This window comes from Salvelinus alpinus, chromosome 7, assembly GCF_045679555.1.
Source record: "Salvelinus alpinus chromosome 7, SLU_Salpinus.1, whole genome shotgun sequence".
Classification (NCBI taxonomy): Eukaryota; Metazoa; Chordata; class Actinopteri; order Salmoniformes; family Salmonidae; genus Salvelinus; species Salvelinus alpinus.
Window position 1 is genome coordinate 16,660,026 of NC_092092.1, and position 16,433 is coordinate 16,676,458.

At 47.9% G+C, this 16,433-nt stretch overlaps 1 protein-coding gene across 1 annotated transcript in view; it reads right to left on the minus strand.

Moving 5' to 3' along the window:
• The window catches only part of LOC139580516 (AT-rich interactive domain-containing protein 4B-like), a 301,203-nt gene extending 285,026 nt beyond the window's left edge, over nt 1-16,177 (minus strand). The window contains exons 1-2 of the mRNA XM_071409282.1: nt 15,917-16,177; nt 9,468-9,527 (exon numbers count right to left, since the gene is read on the minus strand). Coding sequence (XP_071265383.1) covers nt 9,468-9,473 — 6 coding nt within the window. The 5' untranslated portion in view covers nt 9,474-9,527; nt 15,917-16,177. The remainder of the gene's footprint in view (nt 1-9,467; nt 9,528-15,916) is intronic.
• Between the last annotated feature and the right edge of the window lie 256 nt (nt 16,178-16,433).

Sequence of the window (16,433 nt, forward strand, 5' to 3'; positions counted from 1 at the left end):
GCGAGACGATACGGTCCACCGGGAGACGATACGGTCCACCGGGAGACGATACGGTCCACCGGGAGACGATACGATACGGTCCACCGGGAGACGATACGGTCCACCGGGAGACTAGCGAGACGATACGGTCCACCGGGAGACGATACGGTTCACCGCGAGACGATACGGTCCACCGGGAGACTAGCGAGACGATACGGTCCACCGGGAGACGATACGGTTCACCGCGAGACGATACGGTCCACCGGGAGACTAGTGAGACGATACGGTCCACCGGGAGACTAGTGAGACGATACGGTCCACCGGGAGACGATACGGTCCACCGGGAGACGATACGGTCCACCGGGAGACTAGTGAGACGATACGGTCCACCGGGAGACTAGTGAGACGATACGGTCCACCGGGAGACGATACGGTCCACCGGGAGACTAGTGAAACGATACGGTCCACCGGGAGACGATACGGTCCACCGGGAGACTAGTGAGACGATACGGTCCACCGGGAGAAGATACGGTCCACCGGGAGACGATACGGTCCACCGGGAGACGATACGGTCCACCGGGAGACTAGCCAGACGATACGGTTCACCGCGAGACGATACGGTCCACCGGGAGACGATACGGTCCACCGGGAGACGATACGGTCCACCGGGAGACGATACGGTCCACCGGGAGACTAGCGAGACGATACGGTCCACCGGGAGACTAGCGAGACGATACGGTCCACCGGGAGACTAGCGAGACGATACGGTCCACCGGGAGACTAGCGAGACGATACGGTCCACCGGGAGACTAGCGAGACGACACGGTCCACCGGGAGACTAGCGAGACGATACGGTCCACCGGGAGACGATACGGTTCACCGCGAGACGATACGGTCCACCGGGAGACTAGTGAGACGATACGGTCCACCGGGAGACTAGTGAGACGATACGGTCCACCGGGAGACTAGTGAGACGATACGGTCCACCGGGAGACGATACGGTCCACCGGGAGACTAGTGAGACGATACGGTCCACCGGGAGACGATACGGTCCACCGCGAGACGATACGGTCCACCGGGAGACTAGCGAGACGATACGGTCCACCGGGCGACTAGAGAGACGATACGGTCCACCGGGAGACTAGCGAGACGATACGGTCCACCGGGAGACGATACGGTCCACCGGGAGACTAGTGAGACGATACGGTCCACCGGGAGACGATACGGTCCACCGGGCTACTAGCGAGACGATACGGTTCACCGCGAGACGATACGGTCCACCGGGAGACTAGCGAGACGATACGGTCCACCGGGAGACTAGAGAGACGATACGGTACACCGGCAGACTAGCGAGACGATACGGTTCACCGGGAGACGATACGGTCCACCGGGAGACGATACGGTCCACCGGGAGACGATACGGTCCACCGGGAGACTAGTGAGACGATACGGTCCACCGGGAGACGATACGGTCCACCGGGAGACGATACGGTCCAACCGGAGACTAGCGAGACGATACGGTCCACCGGGAGACTAGCGAGACGATACGGTCCACCGGGAGACTAGCGAGACGATACGGTCCACCGGGAGACTAGCGAGACGATACGGTCCACCGGGAGACGATACGGTCCACCGGGAGACGATACGGTTCACCGCGAGACGATACGGTCCACCGGGAGACGATACGGTCCACCGGGAGACTAGCGAGACGATACGGTCCACCGGGAGACTAGCGAGACGATACGGTCCACCGGGAGACGATACGGTCCACCGGGAGACGATACGGTCCACCGGGAGACGATACGGTCCACCGGGAGACGATACGGTCCACCGGGAGACGATACGGTCCACCGGGAGACGATACGGTCCACCGGGAGACGATACGGTCCACCGCGAGACGATACGGTTCACCGCGAGACGATACGGTCCACCGGGAGACTAGTGAGACGATACGGTCCACCGGGAGACTAGTGAGACGATACGGTCCACCGGGAGACTAGTGAGACGATACGGTCCACCGGGAGACTAGTGAGACGATACGGTCCACCGGGAGACTAGTGAGACGATACGGTCCACCGGGAGACGATACGGTCCACCGGGAGACGATACGGTCCACCGGGAGACGATACGGTCCACCGGGAGACGATACGGTCCACCGGGAGACTAGCGAGACGATACGGTTCACCGCGAGACGATACGGTCCACCGGGAGACTAGCGAGACGATACGGTCCACCGGGAGACTAGTGAGACGATACGGTCCACCGGGAGACGATACGGTCCACCGGGAGACGATACGGTCCAACCGGAGACTAGCGAGACGATACGGTCCACCGGGAGACTAGCGAGACGATACGGTCCACCGGGAGACGATACGGTCCACCGGGAGACGATACGGTCCACCGGGAGACGATACGGTCCACCGCGAGACGATACGGTCCACCGCGAGACGATACGGTCCACCGCGAGACGATACGGTCCACCGGGAGACTAGCGAGACGATACGGTCCACCGGGAGACTAGCGAGACGATACGGTCCACCGGGAGACTAGCGAGACGATACGGTCCACCGGGAGACGATACGGTCCACCGGGAGACGATACGGTCCACCGGGAGACGATACGGTCCACCGGGAGACGATACCGTCCACCGGGAGACTAGCGAGACGATACGGTTCACCGCGAGACGATACGGTCCACCGGGAGACTAGCGAGACGATACGGTCCACCGGGAGACTAGAGAGACGATACGGTCCACCGGGAGACTAGAGAGACGATACGGTCCACCGGGAGACTAGCGAGACGATACGGTCCACCGGGAGACGATACGGTCCACCGGGAGACGATACGGTCCACCGGGAGACGATACGGTCCACCGGGAGACGATACGGTCCACCGGGAGACTAGTGAGACGATACGGTCCACCGGGAGACGATACGGTCCACCGGGAGACGATACGGTCCACCGGGAGACGATACGGTCCACCGGGAGACGATACGGTCCACCGGGAGGCTAGTGAGACGATACGGTCCACCGGGAGGCTAGTGAGACGATACGGTCCACCGGGAGACGATACGGTCCACCGGGAGGCGATACGGTCCAACCGGAGACTAGTGAGACGATACGGTCCAACCGGAGACTAGTGAGACGATACGGTCCAACCGGAGACTAGTGAGACGATACGGTCCACCGGGAGACGATACGGTCCACCGGGAGACGATACGGTCCACCGGGAGACGATACGGTCCAACCGGAGACTAGTGAGACGATACGGTCCACCGGGAGACGATACGGTCCACCGGGAGACGATACGGTCCAACCGGAGACTAGTTTGACGATACGGTCCAACCGGAGACTAGCGAGACGATACGGTCCAACCGGAGACTAGCGAGACGATACGGTCCAACCGGAGACTAGCGAGACGATACGGTCCAACCGGAGACTAGCGAGACGATACGGTCCAACCGGAGACTAGCGAGACGATACGGTCCAACCGGAGACTAGCGAGACGATACGGTCCAACCGGAGACTAGCGAGACGATACGGTCCACCGGGAGGCTAGCGAGACGATACGGTCCACCGGGAGACTAGCGAGACGATACGGTCCACCGGGAGACTAGCGAGACGATACGGTCCACCGGGAGACTAGCGAGACGATACGGTCCAACCGGAGACTAGCGAGACGATACGGTCCAACCGGAGACTAGCGAGACGATACGGTCCAACCGGAGACTAGCGAGACGATACGGTCCAACCGGAGACTAGCGAGACGATACGGTCCAACCGGAGACTAGCGAGACGATACGGTCCAACCGGAGACTAGCGAGACGATACGGTCCAACCGGAGACTAGCGAGACGATACGGTCCAACCGGAGACTAGCGAGACGATACGGTCCACCCGGAGACTAGCGAGACGATACGGTCCACCGGGAGACTAGCGAGACGATACGGTCCAACCGGAGACTAGCGAGACGATACGGTCCACCGGGAGACTAGCGAGACGATACGGTCCACCGGGAGACGATACGGTCCACCGGGAGACGATACGGTCCACCGGGAGACGATACGGTCCACCGGGAGACGATACGGTCCACCGGGAGACGATACGGTCCACCGGGAGACGATACGGTCCACCGGGAGACTAGCGAGACGATACGGTTCACCGCGAGACGATACGGTCCACCGGGAGACTAGCGAGACGATACGGTCCACCGGGAGACTAGAGAGACGATACGGTCCACCGGGAGACTAGCGAGACGATACGGTCCACCGGGAGACGATACGTCCACCGGGAGACTAGTGAGACGATACGGTCCACCGGGAGACGATACGGTCCACCGGGAGACGATACGGTCCACCGGGAGACTAGTGAGACGATACGGTCCACCGGGAGACGATACGGTCCACCGGGAGACGAAACGGTCCAACCGGAGACTAGTGAGACGATACGGTCCACCGGGAGGCTAGTGAGACGATACGGTCCACCGGGAGACGATACGGTCCACCGGGAGACGATACGGTCCAACCGGAGACTAGTGAGACGATACGGTCCACCGGGAGACGATACGGTCCACCGGGAGACGATACGGTCCAACCGGAGACTAGTGAGACGATACGGTCCACCGGGAGACGATACGGTCCACCGGGAGACGATACGGTCCACCGGGAGACGATACGGTCCAACCGGAGACTAGTGAGACGATACGGTCCAACCGGAGACTAGTGAGACGATACGGTCCAACCGGAGACTAGTGAGACGATACGGTCCAACCGGAGACTAGTGAGACGATACGGTCCAACCGGAGACTAGTGAGACGATACGGTCCAACCGGAGACTAGTGAGACGATACGGTCCACCCGGAGACTAGTGAGACGATACGGTCCACCCGGAGACTAGTGAGACGATACGGTCCACCGGGAGGCTAGTGAGACGATACGGTCCACCGGGAGACTAGCGAGACGATACGGTCCACCGGGAGACTAGCGAGACGATACGGTCCACCGGGAGACTAGAGAGACGATACGGTCCACCGGGAGACTAGAGAGACGATACGGTCCACCGGGAGACTAGTGAGACGATACGGTCCAACCGGAGACTAGTGAGACGATACGGTCCACCGGGAGACTAGTGAGACGATACGGTCCACCGGGAGACTAGTGAGACGATACGGTCCACCGGGAGACTAGTGAGACGATACGGTCCACCGGGAGACTAGTGAGACGATACGGTCCACCGGGAGGCTAGTGAGACGATACGGTCCAACCGGAGACTAGCGAGACGATACGGTCCAACCGGAGACTAGTGAGACGATAAAGCCCCTCCCCAACTGGGATGTGTAGAATCAAGCCCCCCCCTAATACTGAATGCATGATCTTCTTAACCTTAGATGTTTTAAGATCCTCACATACTATGAATTTACTAATACGTTTTAATGTATAACAGGCTATTAGTATTTCCTTTAACCTGTCACATCAACAGACCCATCACTCAATCTCAACCAGCAAAACAGTTGTACTGACACCCATTCTTCAACTCCTCTCACGTCAAACACCAACAGTAATACATTTAGCAGACGCTTTTATCAAAAGCAACTTAGTCATGCGTGCATACATTTTACGTATGGGTGGTCCCAGGAACAAGCAACTTTGGGAAAAATCCTTTAGATAGGCAACGGCCTGCCGAGATGGTTACCATAGCAACATGAGAAGAGGTTGTCACAACACAAAAGTCAAGGGAAACAAAAAGATTACAGCTTTGCTCCGTTGAGACAAAGTGGAGAGAAATACAGGGCAATTCCCCAAATCCTTCACACAAATAGCACAGTCTTGGTTGTGTGGAGTGTTTGAAGTAGTTGCATAGAATAACCAGCAAGCAGGAAGTAGGGCAAATGATTAAAATGAACAGTATAAATTCCCATACAGTGGAAAAAGGCTTTTACTATATGAAATGCACTCATCCAGTGATTTACATCCATGCATCAATGTAACTTAAACTATATTTGGAGGGCCACCCACCAATCGTTTAATGAATATGAACACTACGGTTCAAAACTTGTAAAAGTTGCACATTAATTCAATATACATCTTTTTTTAAAGGTACAATTTCAATGTTAGCCTACATCTTGGTTACAACTGCTACACACGTTTCATTGTCATGTTTGCAGAAAGTAACGTATCAAACCGGAGGAATCTCCAAATAATACAAGAAGTGGTTTAAAGGTGCTAAATGGATTATTCTCAGAAGCCAGAAGGGAGCTTTGTGTATCTGTCAGGACATAGACAGTTTTGAGAGCTGGGTTAGCTAGCAAACGTTGTGCTGTCTTTAGTTTGGCTAGCAGGCAAAAGCAAAGAGGCCCTTGTAGGCTGAATACAGCTGCCAAAACGTCTTCTATCAACTGAGAAAACCACGGCACATGATTAAAACATATGTCCTTGTTTCGGGGTTCATCTGGATCAGTGAAGGACCGGTAAACGTGTTGCTTTAGCGTATGCAAGGAGGAACACCAGATAGTTGTGTGTGCCAGTGTTCAACAACAGTAACCAAGGTGAGACATAGCAACGTCGGAACTAGGGCTGGCACAATTACCGTATCATCAGTTAAGGATAAAGACCATGAAAATAAAATGGCATAACCATAAATGAAAACTAAAAAAACTAAAATAAATAATTTATAATAATGATTATCATAATCATGATGATATAATAATAATAATAATAATAATAATAATAATGATAAAATAATGATATACTAAATGACGATAATGATGTAATAATAATATAATAATGATATAATAATAATAATATAATAATAATGATATAATAATAATAATATAATAATAATGATAAGATAATAATAATAATAATATAATGATATTGATAAAATAATAATGATGTAATAATAATGATAATGTAATAATGATAATAATGATATGATAATAATGATATAATAATAATGATATAATAATAATAAAGATATAATAATAATAATAATGATAATGATATAATAATAATGATATAATAATAATGATAATAAAGATATAATAATAAATAATAATGATGATATAATAATAATGATAATGATATAATAATAAATAATAATGATGATATAATAATAAAAGATATAATAATAAATAATAATAATATAATAATAATGATAATAAAGATATAATAATAAATAATAATTATATAATAAATAATAATAATGATATAATAATAATGATAATAAAGATATAATAATAAATAATAATGATGCAACAAACATCTGACTGAAGACGGGAAGGCATTCTTGTGGTGGAGTCCGTTTCTACGGCAACATGAACTCTTAATGTGATGAAACTGTTGTGCCTTGTTGAAGCCATAGAACAGGAACCTCGAACCTGGCAATGTGACTGGTAAACTCCTAGGTACACTGGTAATGGCTGCCTGGTATTGTAATCCAACAACTTCCATGGTAATGTTCATTCAGATTATGTTAACTGGTGTGGCTCCTGCATTGGAGTGTATTGATGGTACACTTCCCGCTTACTCTTTGTGTTTTGCTCCCATTGGTACACTTGCAATGGCCGCCAGTCCAACAATTATGCCATCATTGAATGGAATGATGACGCACGTTCTATTCATTATATTTCTATGGCAGAACATGCAGCCAGGAGGGGACGTGAGGAGAAAGTGTCCACAAAAAGAACGTATAAAAAAAGGGACCTTGTTGCCGTAGTCAGAACGTTGCTAGGGAAACACCCAAGACATGCAGGGATCGATGCTAAACATCGTAACTTTGATTCAAGTTTAAAAATGAATGTGCAACTTTTACAAGTTGAATCAGACAGCGTTCACGTTCATAACATTATCTATATAATGTCATTCATTTTGCAGTTTCGTGTCTTGGGGTCACGGAACAATTTTTGATGGTTAGTCTGAACCATAGTCTTGTCTGTAGACTGCAGCCAGTCTGTGTGGGTGTTCATTGGATGCAGGTTGGAGAAAGAGGGGCTCGGTGGCCAGTCAACCAGGGGCCTGCCAGGATTGCAGAGGGAGTTGGAAGCCTCTGGGACCAGGCTAATATCCAGTGTTACACCACAAGTTTGGCCTCAACTCAGAACCAGCCCAGGGGCCTAAGCATCCACCCTGAGGTAAATCAGCACACCTACACTTGTAAACACGGACCAACATCTGTAACTGCAGACTGGACCTCATGTTGTAGTGGCTGTATTGTAAACACAGACCTGTTACTGCAGACTGAACCTCGTGTTATAGTGGCTGTATGGGACAAGGCTAATTTCCACCCTTGCTATTTATCAAAAATTAACACTCAAACATCAACACAGTAAGTTAAGACTTAATATATATTTATTATAGGTATTTGCAATTTTACACCCAATGTTTTTGTAAAAACGGACACCATTGTGAAAACCTTTCCGCATGAACTCCACCTCCCTCAAAAAAACAGTTCTGTAAAATAACTTCTGTTTCAAGACCTTTTTAAAGCAAAGGCACATTTGTCAATAAGTGTTCTTAAAAGGAAAGCAGAGAGAGAGAAAGGCTGGCTGGAGGCAGGCAGAGTAGACAGAGTCAGTCTTAGAAACGGCAAGGAATAGTGAGATGCCACAGCCAGCCAGTCAGCCTTCAGTAAGTACCCCACATCTCCATCACAACACAACTCTGAACCTGACTTGGAGGAGAGGAGGGACCAGGGAGCAGACAGGGGTCTAAATGGGATACGCCTGGGGTTCTGGGGAAACGAGAAGCCTGGGGTTCTGGGGAAACGAGAGGCCTGGGGTTCTGGGGAAACGAGAGGCCTGGGGTTCTGGGGAAACGAGAGGCCTGGGGTTCTGGGGAAACGAGAGGCCTGGGGTTCTGGGGAAACGAGAGGCCTGGGGTTCTGGGGAAACGAGAGGCCTGGGGTTCTGGGGAAACGAGAGGCCTGGGGTTCTGGGGAAACGAGAGGCCTGGGGTTCTGGGGAAACGAGAGGCCTGGGGTTCTGGGGAAACGAGAGGCCTGGGGTTCTGGGGAAACGAGAGGCCTGGGGTTCTGGGGAAACGAGAGGCCTGGGGTTCTGGGGAAACGAGAGGCCTGGGGTTCTGGGGAAACGAGAGGCCTGGGGTTCTGGGGAAACGAGAGGCCTGGGGTTCTGGGGAAACGAGAGGCCTGGGGTTCTGGGGAAACGAGAGGCCTGGGATTCTGGGGAAACGAGAGGCCTGGGATTCTGGGGAAACGAGAGGCCTGGGGTTCTGGGGAAATGAGAGGCCTGGGATTCTGGGGAAATGAGAGGCCTGGGGTTCTGGGGAAACGAGAGGCCTGGGGTTCTGTTTAATGGGCTTGGTGACATGGGGAGGGGGTAAGGGGTTAGGGCATGGTGCTCCACCTCTCCAGTGAGTCTACACTATAAAACACCTGTCAATATGTCTTCAACCCCTCGCTAGCTGTGAAGGGAAGACAGTTCATAATAGGAGTAACCACATAAATAATGTGTAAAGTATGGGACTGTATTACCTTCATCTCTATCCCAGTCCTCTAGGCTCCTCTTGGGTGACCAGCGTAATGATTCTGTGGCTGAAAATGAAGTTTGGAAACTGTGTCAGTCAGGCATAATCTGAGGTCTGTTCATGACACCGTTTACCCTGACTTCCATGACTTTGTATAATACACTGGGTGCTTTCTGTGTTGGAAGAATTGTGTACTAGTGCTGAGCGATTAACCAAAATGTAGGGGTTTTGTTTCATTTTTTTTAAACAACTTATTGACTGGCGTCGGTTCAATTATTTGAATTCCATTTCCTTCAATTTTTTTCTGTGAGCTCAATGCACAGTTTTTCTAGAGATGAATCAGCTCAAGCCCGAACTGTGTGATGTATGCAACGAACGGGGACGGCAGGTAGCCTAGTGGTTAGAGAGTTGGGCCAGTAACCGAAAGGTTGCTGGATCGAATCGCCGAGCTGACAGGGTAAAAATCTGTCGTTCTGCCCCTGAACAAGGCATTTGTTCCCCGGTAGGCCATCATTGTTAATAAGAATTTGTTCTTAACTGACTTGCCAGTTAAATAAAGGTTACATTTAAAATAAAATATTTTAGAAATTAGTCAGGAGTTGTAGTTCCAAACAGGCCAATATTCTACATGGTTAATTAGCACGTTTTCTGCGCTAAACTACAATGTCCATAATCCATTGTGCACCTACTTATCCAGTCCACAGCACTGGGTGCAGACATGGAGACAGGGGGATAGAGAGCAGTTGCTTCGCGAGGTATCTCTACCTGAAAATACATGATCCAAATGATTGATAGTTGGTATTCAGCAGTCAAAAGCTTTATTTACTTCGAACTACTAAAACAGTGATTTTGTCAGACAGCATAGGCAGCAGGTACAGTTGAAGTCGGAAGTTTACATACACTTAGGTTGGAGTCATTAAAACTGCGTTTTTCAACCACTCCACAAATTTCTTGTTAACTTCACTGGGGTAGGGTGCAGCATTCGGAATTTTGGATGAAAAGCGTGCCCAAATTAAACTGCCTGCTACTCAGGCCCAGAAGCTAGGATATGCATACAATTGGTAGATTTGGATAGAAAACTCTAAAGTTGCCAAAACTGTTAAAATAATGTCTGTGAGTATAACATAACTGATATGGCAGGCGAAAATCTGAGGAAAATCCATCCAGGAAGTACTATTATTTTGAAAGGCTGTTTTATCCATTGAAAGCCTATCCACCATACAAAGACTTAGGACCCAGTTCACGAGCTCTATGGCTTCTTCTACATGTGGCCAGTCTTAGGCAATGTTTCAGGCTTTTACTCTGAAAAATTAAGGAGATATAGCACTTTCAATGAGTGGACAGTGGAAATTTCCAGACATGAGTCCAGCGCGCCTTTCTTGTTTCTCCTTTTCTATTGACGAAGCTTTTGTCCGGTTGAAATATTATTGAACATTTATGACAAAAACAACCTGAGATTTGATTTTAAACATCGTTTGACATGTTTCTACGAACTTTTACTGTACTTTTTTTGACTCTGTCTGGATGTTGAGAGCGTGCTTTGTGCCTTTGGAATACTGAACTAAACGCACCAACAAAACTGAGGTTTTTGGACATAAAGAGGGACATTATCGAACAAAACAAACATTTGTGTAACATGGAGTCCTGGGAATGCCACCAGATGAAGATCAAAGGTAAGTGACTAATTTTAATGATATTTCTGACTTTTGTGACACCTCTCCTTGGTTGGAAAATGGCTGTATGGTTTTCTGTGGCTAGGCGCTGACCTAACATAATCGCATGGTGTGCTTTCACCGTAAAGCCTTTTTGAAATCTGACACTGTGGTTGGATTAACACGAAGTTTGTCTTTAAAATGGTGTATAATACTTGTATGTTTGAGGAATTTTAATTACGGGATTTCTGTTTTGAATTTGGCTCCCTTCAATTTCACTGGCTGTTGTTGAGGTGGACACTAGCGTCCCACATATCCCAGAGAAGTTAAACAGCTTGGAAAATTCCAGAAAATTATGTCATGGCTTTAGAAGCTTCTGATAGGCTAATTGACATCATTTGAGTCAATTGGAGGTATAACTGTGGATGTATTTCAAGGCCTACCTTCAAACGCAGTGCCTCTTTGCTTGACATCATGGGAAAATCAAAAGAAATCAGCCAAGACCTCAGAAAAAAAGACCTCCACAAGGCTGATTCATCCTTGGGAGCAATTTCCAAATGCCTGAAGATAACATGTTCATCTGTACAAACAATAATACGCAAGTATGAACACCATGGGACCACGCAGACGTCATACCGCTCAGGAAGGAGATGCGTTCCGTCTCCTAGAGATGAACGTACTTTGGTACGGAAAGTGCAAATCAATCCCAGAACAACAGCAAAGGACCTTCTGAAGATGCTGGAGGAAACAGGTACAAAAGTATCTATATCCACAGTAAAACGAGTCCTATAATCGACATAACATGAAAGGCCGCTCAGCAAGGAAGAAGCCACTGCTCCAAAACTGCCATAAAAAAGCCAGACTACGGTTTGCAACTGCACATGGGGACAAAGATCGTACTTTTTGGAGAAATGTCCTCTGGTCTGATGAAACAAAAATAGAGCTGTTTGGCCATAATGACCATCGTTATGTTTGGAGGAAAAAGGGGGAGGCTTGCAAGCCCATCCCAATCGTAAAGCACGGGGGTGGCAGCATCATGTTGTGGGGGTGCTTTGATGCAGGAGGGACTGGTGCACTTCACAAAATAGATGGCATCATGACGGAGGAAAATTATGTGGATATATTGAAGTAACATCTCAAGACATCAGTCAGGAAGTTAAAGCTTGGTCGCAAATGGGTCTTCCAAATGGACAATGACCCCAAGTATACTTCCAAAGTTGTGGCAAAATGGCTTAAGGACAACAAAGTCAAGGTATTGGAGTGGCCATCACAAAACCTTGACCTTAAACCTATAGAACATTTGTGGGCAGAACTGAAAAAGCGTGTGTGAGCAAGGAGCCTACAAACCTGACTCAGTTACACCAGCTCTGTCAGGAGGAATGGGCCTAAATTCACCCAACTTATGGTGGGAAGCTTGTGGAAGGCTACCCGAAACATTTGACCCAAGTTAAACAATTTAAAGGCAATGCTACCAAATACTAATTGAGGGTATGTAAACTTCTGACCCGCGGGGAATGTGATGAAAGAAATAAAAAGCTGAAATAAATAATTCTCTCTACTATTATTCTGACATTTCACATTCTTAAAATAAAGTGGTGATCCTAACTGACCTAAGACAGGGAATTTTTACAAGGATTAAATGTCAGGAATTGTGAAGAACTGAGTTTAAATGTATTTGGCTAAGGTGAATGTAAACCTCCGACTTCAACTGTATACAGAGACGACACGGGGACTACAGAGACGACACGGGGACTACAGAGACGACACGGGGACTACAGAGACGACACGGGGACTACAGAGACGACACGGGGACTACAGAGACGACACGGGGACTACAGAGACGACACGGGGACTACAGAGACGACACGGGGACTACAGAGACAAAATGGGGACTACAGAGACGACATGGGGACTACAGAGACGACATGGGGACTACAGAGACGACATGGGGACTACAGAGACGACATGGGGACTACAGAGACTTGGAATTAAATGTCATCAATTGAAACAAATGTAATATACTCAACAGAAATGTGTTAAGTAATGTAATGTGAATAACTGATGGTTAAGTGATACATTAGTCATGGGCAGTCTACCATTATGGGACTTTCATTAATTGTTTTATTCTGTCATTACAGCATTTAATGTCTAAAACAATAATCGATGCCAAAATCGAAAACGGTGAATAATTATTTGATAATAATCTAAACAGAAACGGAATGAACCTCCAAAAGCACTATTGTGTACACTAGCCTGAGTGACAGTCTGTGTGCCATCATGCTAAATCCTTGACTTATTGTCTTGCCAAACATTGTTTGCATGATGGCACAAGCAGACTGGCACTCGGGCTAGTGTACAAAATCCTTATGTACACACAGTGACAGTCATCATATAATTATGATTTAAAAAATTTGCGTCATAATGGTCTTACTATATTAATTTACCCAATAGCAGTTTAGCGGAGCCTCATATTTTTAGCTGAAGTGGGTCAAGTTGGTAATAATTTTACAAGAAGAACGACACCGTCCGGAGGAGAAGCTTCATTTCCAAAAGTTCCCATTCAGCAATCCATTCATTTTTAAGACAGGGTTGTCACCAAAGCTGTGTTGTATTCATTAAGTATGTCGTGGAATGATTTTTTCCAGATGTATTACAAGGTCAAAGCATTTGAATAAAAAATGACAATTATGACATTTGCATGACAATGAATCGTTACCCGAAATTCCAGAAGCATTTTACAACCCTAAATCACACAATCCCACCTACACATCAAGCAATCATAGAGAGAGGTCTGAACCCGTCACAGGAGAGTCATGATATCAGGGAGTATGGCGTTTTAGGTCTCGGCATGACGACGTCTCTCAACGGGACAACATTGGCACAGTTACTTTTAATTCTTGTTGTGAACGTAGTAGTAAACTGCTCGTTCCAATTACAACACGTTAGAGACGTTGATGTAAAGACCATGTAGCCTCCCACAGTCTAGTCTGGGTGTTTTCTACCGCGACCGGCAGCCGAGAGCGAACAAGCGAAAACAAGTAAAGTAACACCGCACTAACAATAACACCCAACAGTCCGGATCGTTTCAGAAAAGTTACACATGAACCACGGTCGGAGAAAATCACCCTAACTGAAAATCACGCGGTGAGGGATAAGTACAGCTGCCTGATATCTAGGGAACTGGTTATCTGCAACGTCTCTTCTAGTCGACGGTCTGTACAGCGGTGGATGACGCCATTTCAGTCTCTGCCAGCCAGTCTGCCACACAGCAGAAACTGGCGGAACAGTCGGGAGAGAAAACAGGACACCCAAAACAAGCACAACATCATCACATTCAGAAATATATATAACAAGGTCGGAATTCACCTGTGCTTCTCTAAATCATCTCTTCAATGTGACATTGTTCTTGGACTAGGGGAACAAAGTGCTAGCATACTAGACATCATTATTCGAGTGAGTGGCACGACCGTACCAGCTCTCTCTACCGAGGATCCGTAGCCAAATAGTGCGATAAAACAAAGCTCGACAACCCTAACCAACAACTGACACGAATCATTCTACTTCAATGACAGCAAAGCACGATACAGTCATTGAAAGGAACAGTGCTGCGGGACGATTGAAAACAGATTTATTCACTCAGTCGGTGCGAGCGGTGATCTGTTGTTCTACACATCTGCTGTGACGGTCGAAGACATCGGTTTGTGCCTCTCTGACAAAGAAACAAATTGACAACAAGGTCAAGCCCAATGAAATAGTTTCAAACACTGAACTGTAAAGAAATAATCCTCGCCGAGGATGAAGTCATTGTTTAGGAGGCTCGATCCATTTCACTTGGAGTCATCTCGATGGCTACGATGTCACCCAAGACAACCCCGCAGGTCCAATCCTTTCCCCCAGCTCGACGTTAACGAGCTGGCAGCAAGCTGTCTCCACATGTCAATGCACACAATATCATGTCCAATATCTCCCTCGTCCTGCAACTTGCCGAACACTGCAGCTTGGATGGGTTAGCGAAGTAACCGCGATAACTGTCATTTATATTCTGCTCACTTTTTGACAGAGGCGAGGGCAGCCAGGGGAAGTGTCTACCCGGAATTATCAGGCAACAAAAACGACGAGGAGGAACATCTAAATAACAATGTGTCGAGCAGCGACTACAACGAGCGAGTCCTGATTCAGTTACAACATTGTTTATGCGCTAAAATCAACGCAACAAAATAAATGGAGCCTAGTTCAGATTCGCAATAGACTTGTTGTGAAACTGCAGATACGTATTGGTGGTCGATGCAAGACGCAATTTATGAATCGAAAATACTTCCATCACCATGTAGCCATAGTCTTGCGTAAGGAGTAGCTCGGACAAGGCAGCCCGTTAACTAGCTACCAAGCAACCACAACACTGGAAAGTGGTCGTAGTGTTTTAAATGCCAAAACAGTCGGTTGTTAGCCCAGTAGAAAGTGATCCTCTCGGTACGATTGGTAAACATGTCGACAACACCGCAGGTTACAATGAATAACGTTAACAAGCCTCATTGTTCAGCATGAAATAAAGTAAGAGATGCTGAAACGAGCAAATAGGTTACTCTAACTGTTACGCTATTCATAAGATAAACTGATACACCGAGGAACTGTTAGGTTAACGTGTGCATTTAAGAGTTACGATAACATTTCCACGATTGATGTTTCAATTACTCTAGCTTAATTTTAATCACAGTTCAATACGTTTTTTTTCTTTCAGACATCGACATTCAATGTCGTTAAATGTTTCATTGTCCTAAGGCATGCAAAAGCACAATCCCTTTACCTATGAAGTCAATTTGATGAGGTCTTCTTTCGACTAAGGAAATGTCCAGAGGAATCCATAAAAACCATTTAATCCCACAATTGTCCAGGTTTTCTGCGTTCGTCCGCTGACCCCTGTTCTGTTTGATGTTGGGATGTGAATTCTTCCAAGTCGTAAACCGTATCCGTAGCTAGCGAGCGCTTTCTCTATGATGCTCTCCCCCCCTTCTGAACGGGACTGACGGATTCACCAACCCACCCACGGACATCAATATGTTCCCTCATTGGACAACACATTATGGTTGCCGCCCTTTAGCTTGTATGATTGGCTGTTTTTTTAGATACAACGATTCCAAATGACTTTAATAACGGCATGTGTAGGTGGGAGATGTAGTCATACAGGAGTTATTTACACCTGCATAGGCTGGAGAGAGACGAGACAAGAAACGATGCAAAAACACCAACTCCCACAATTCCCACCGAGGAGCACTCGAAATAGGTTGTTGAGTGCCCCACTTACTCCTGCGGGTCCTCTGTTA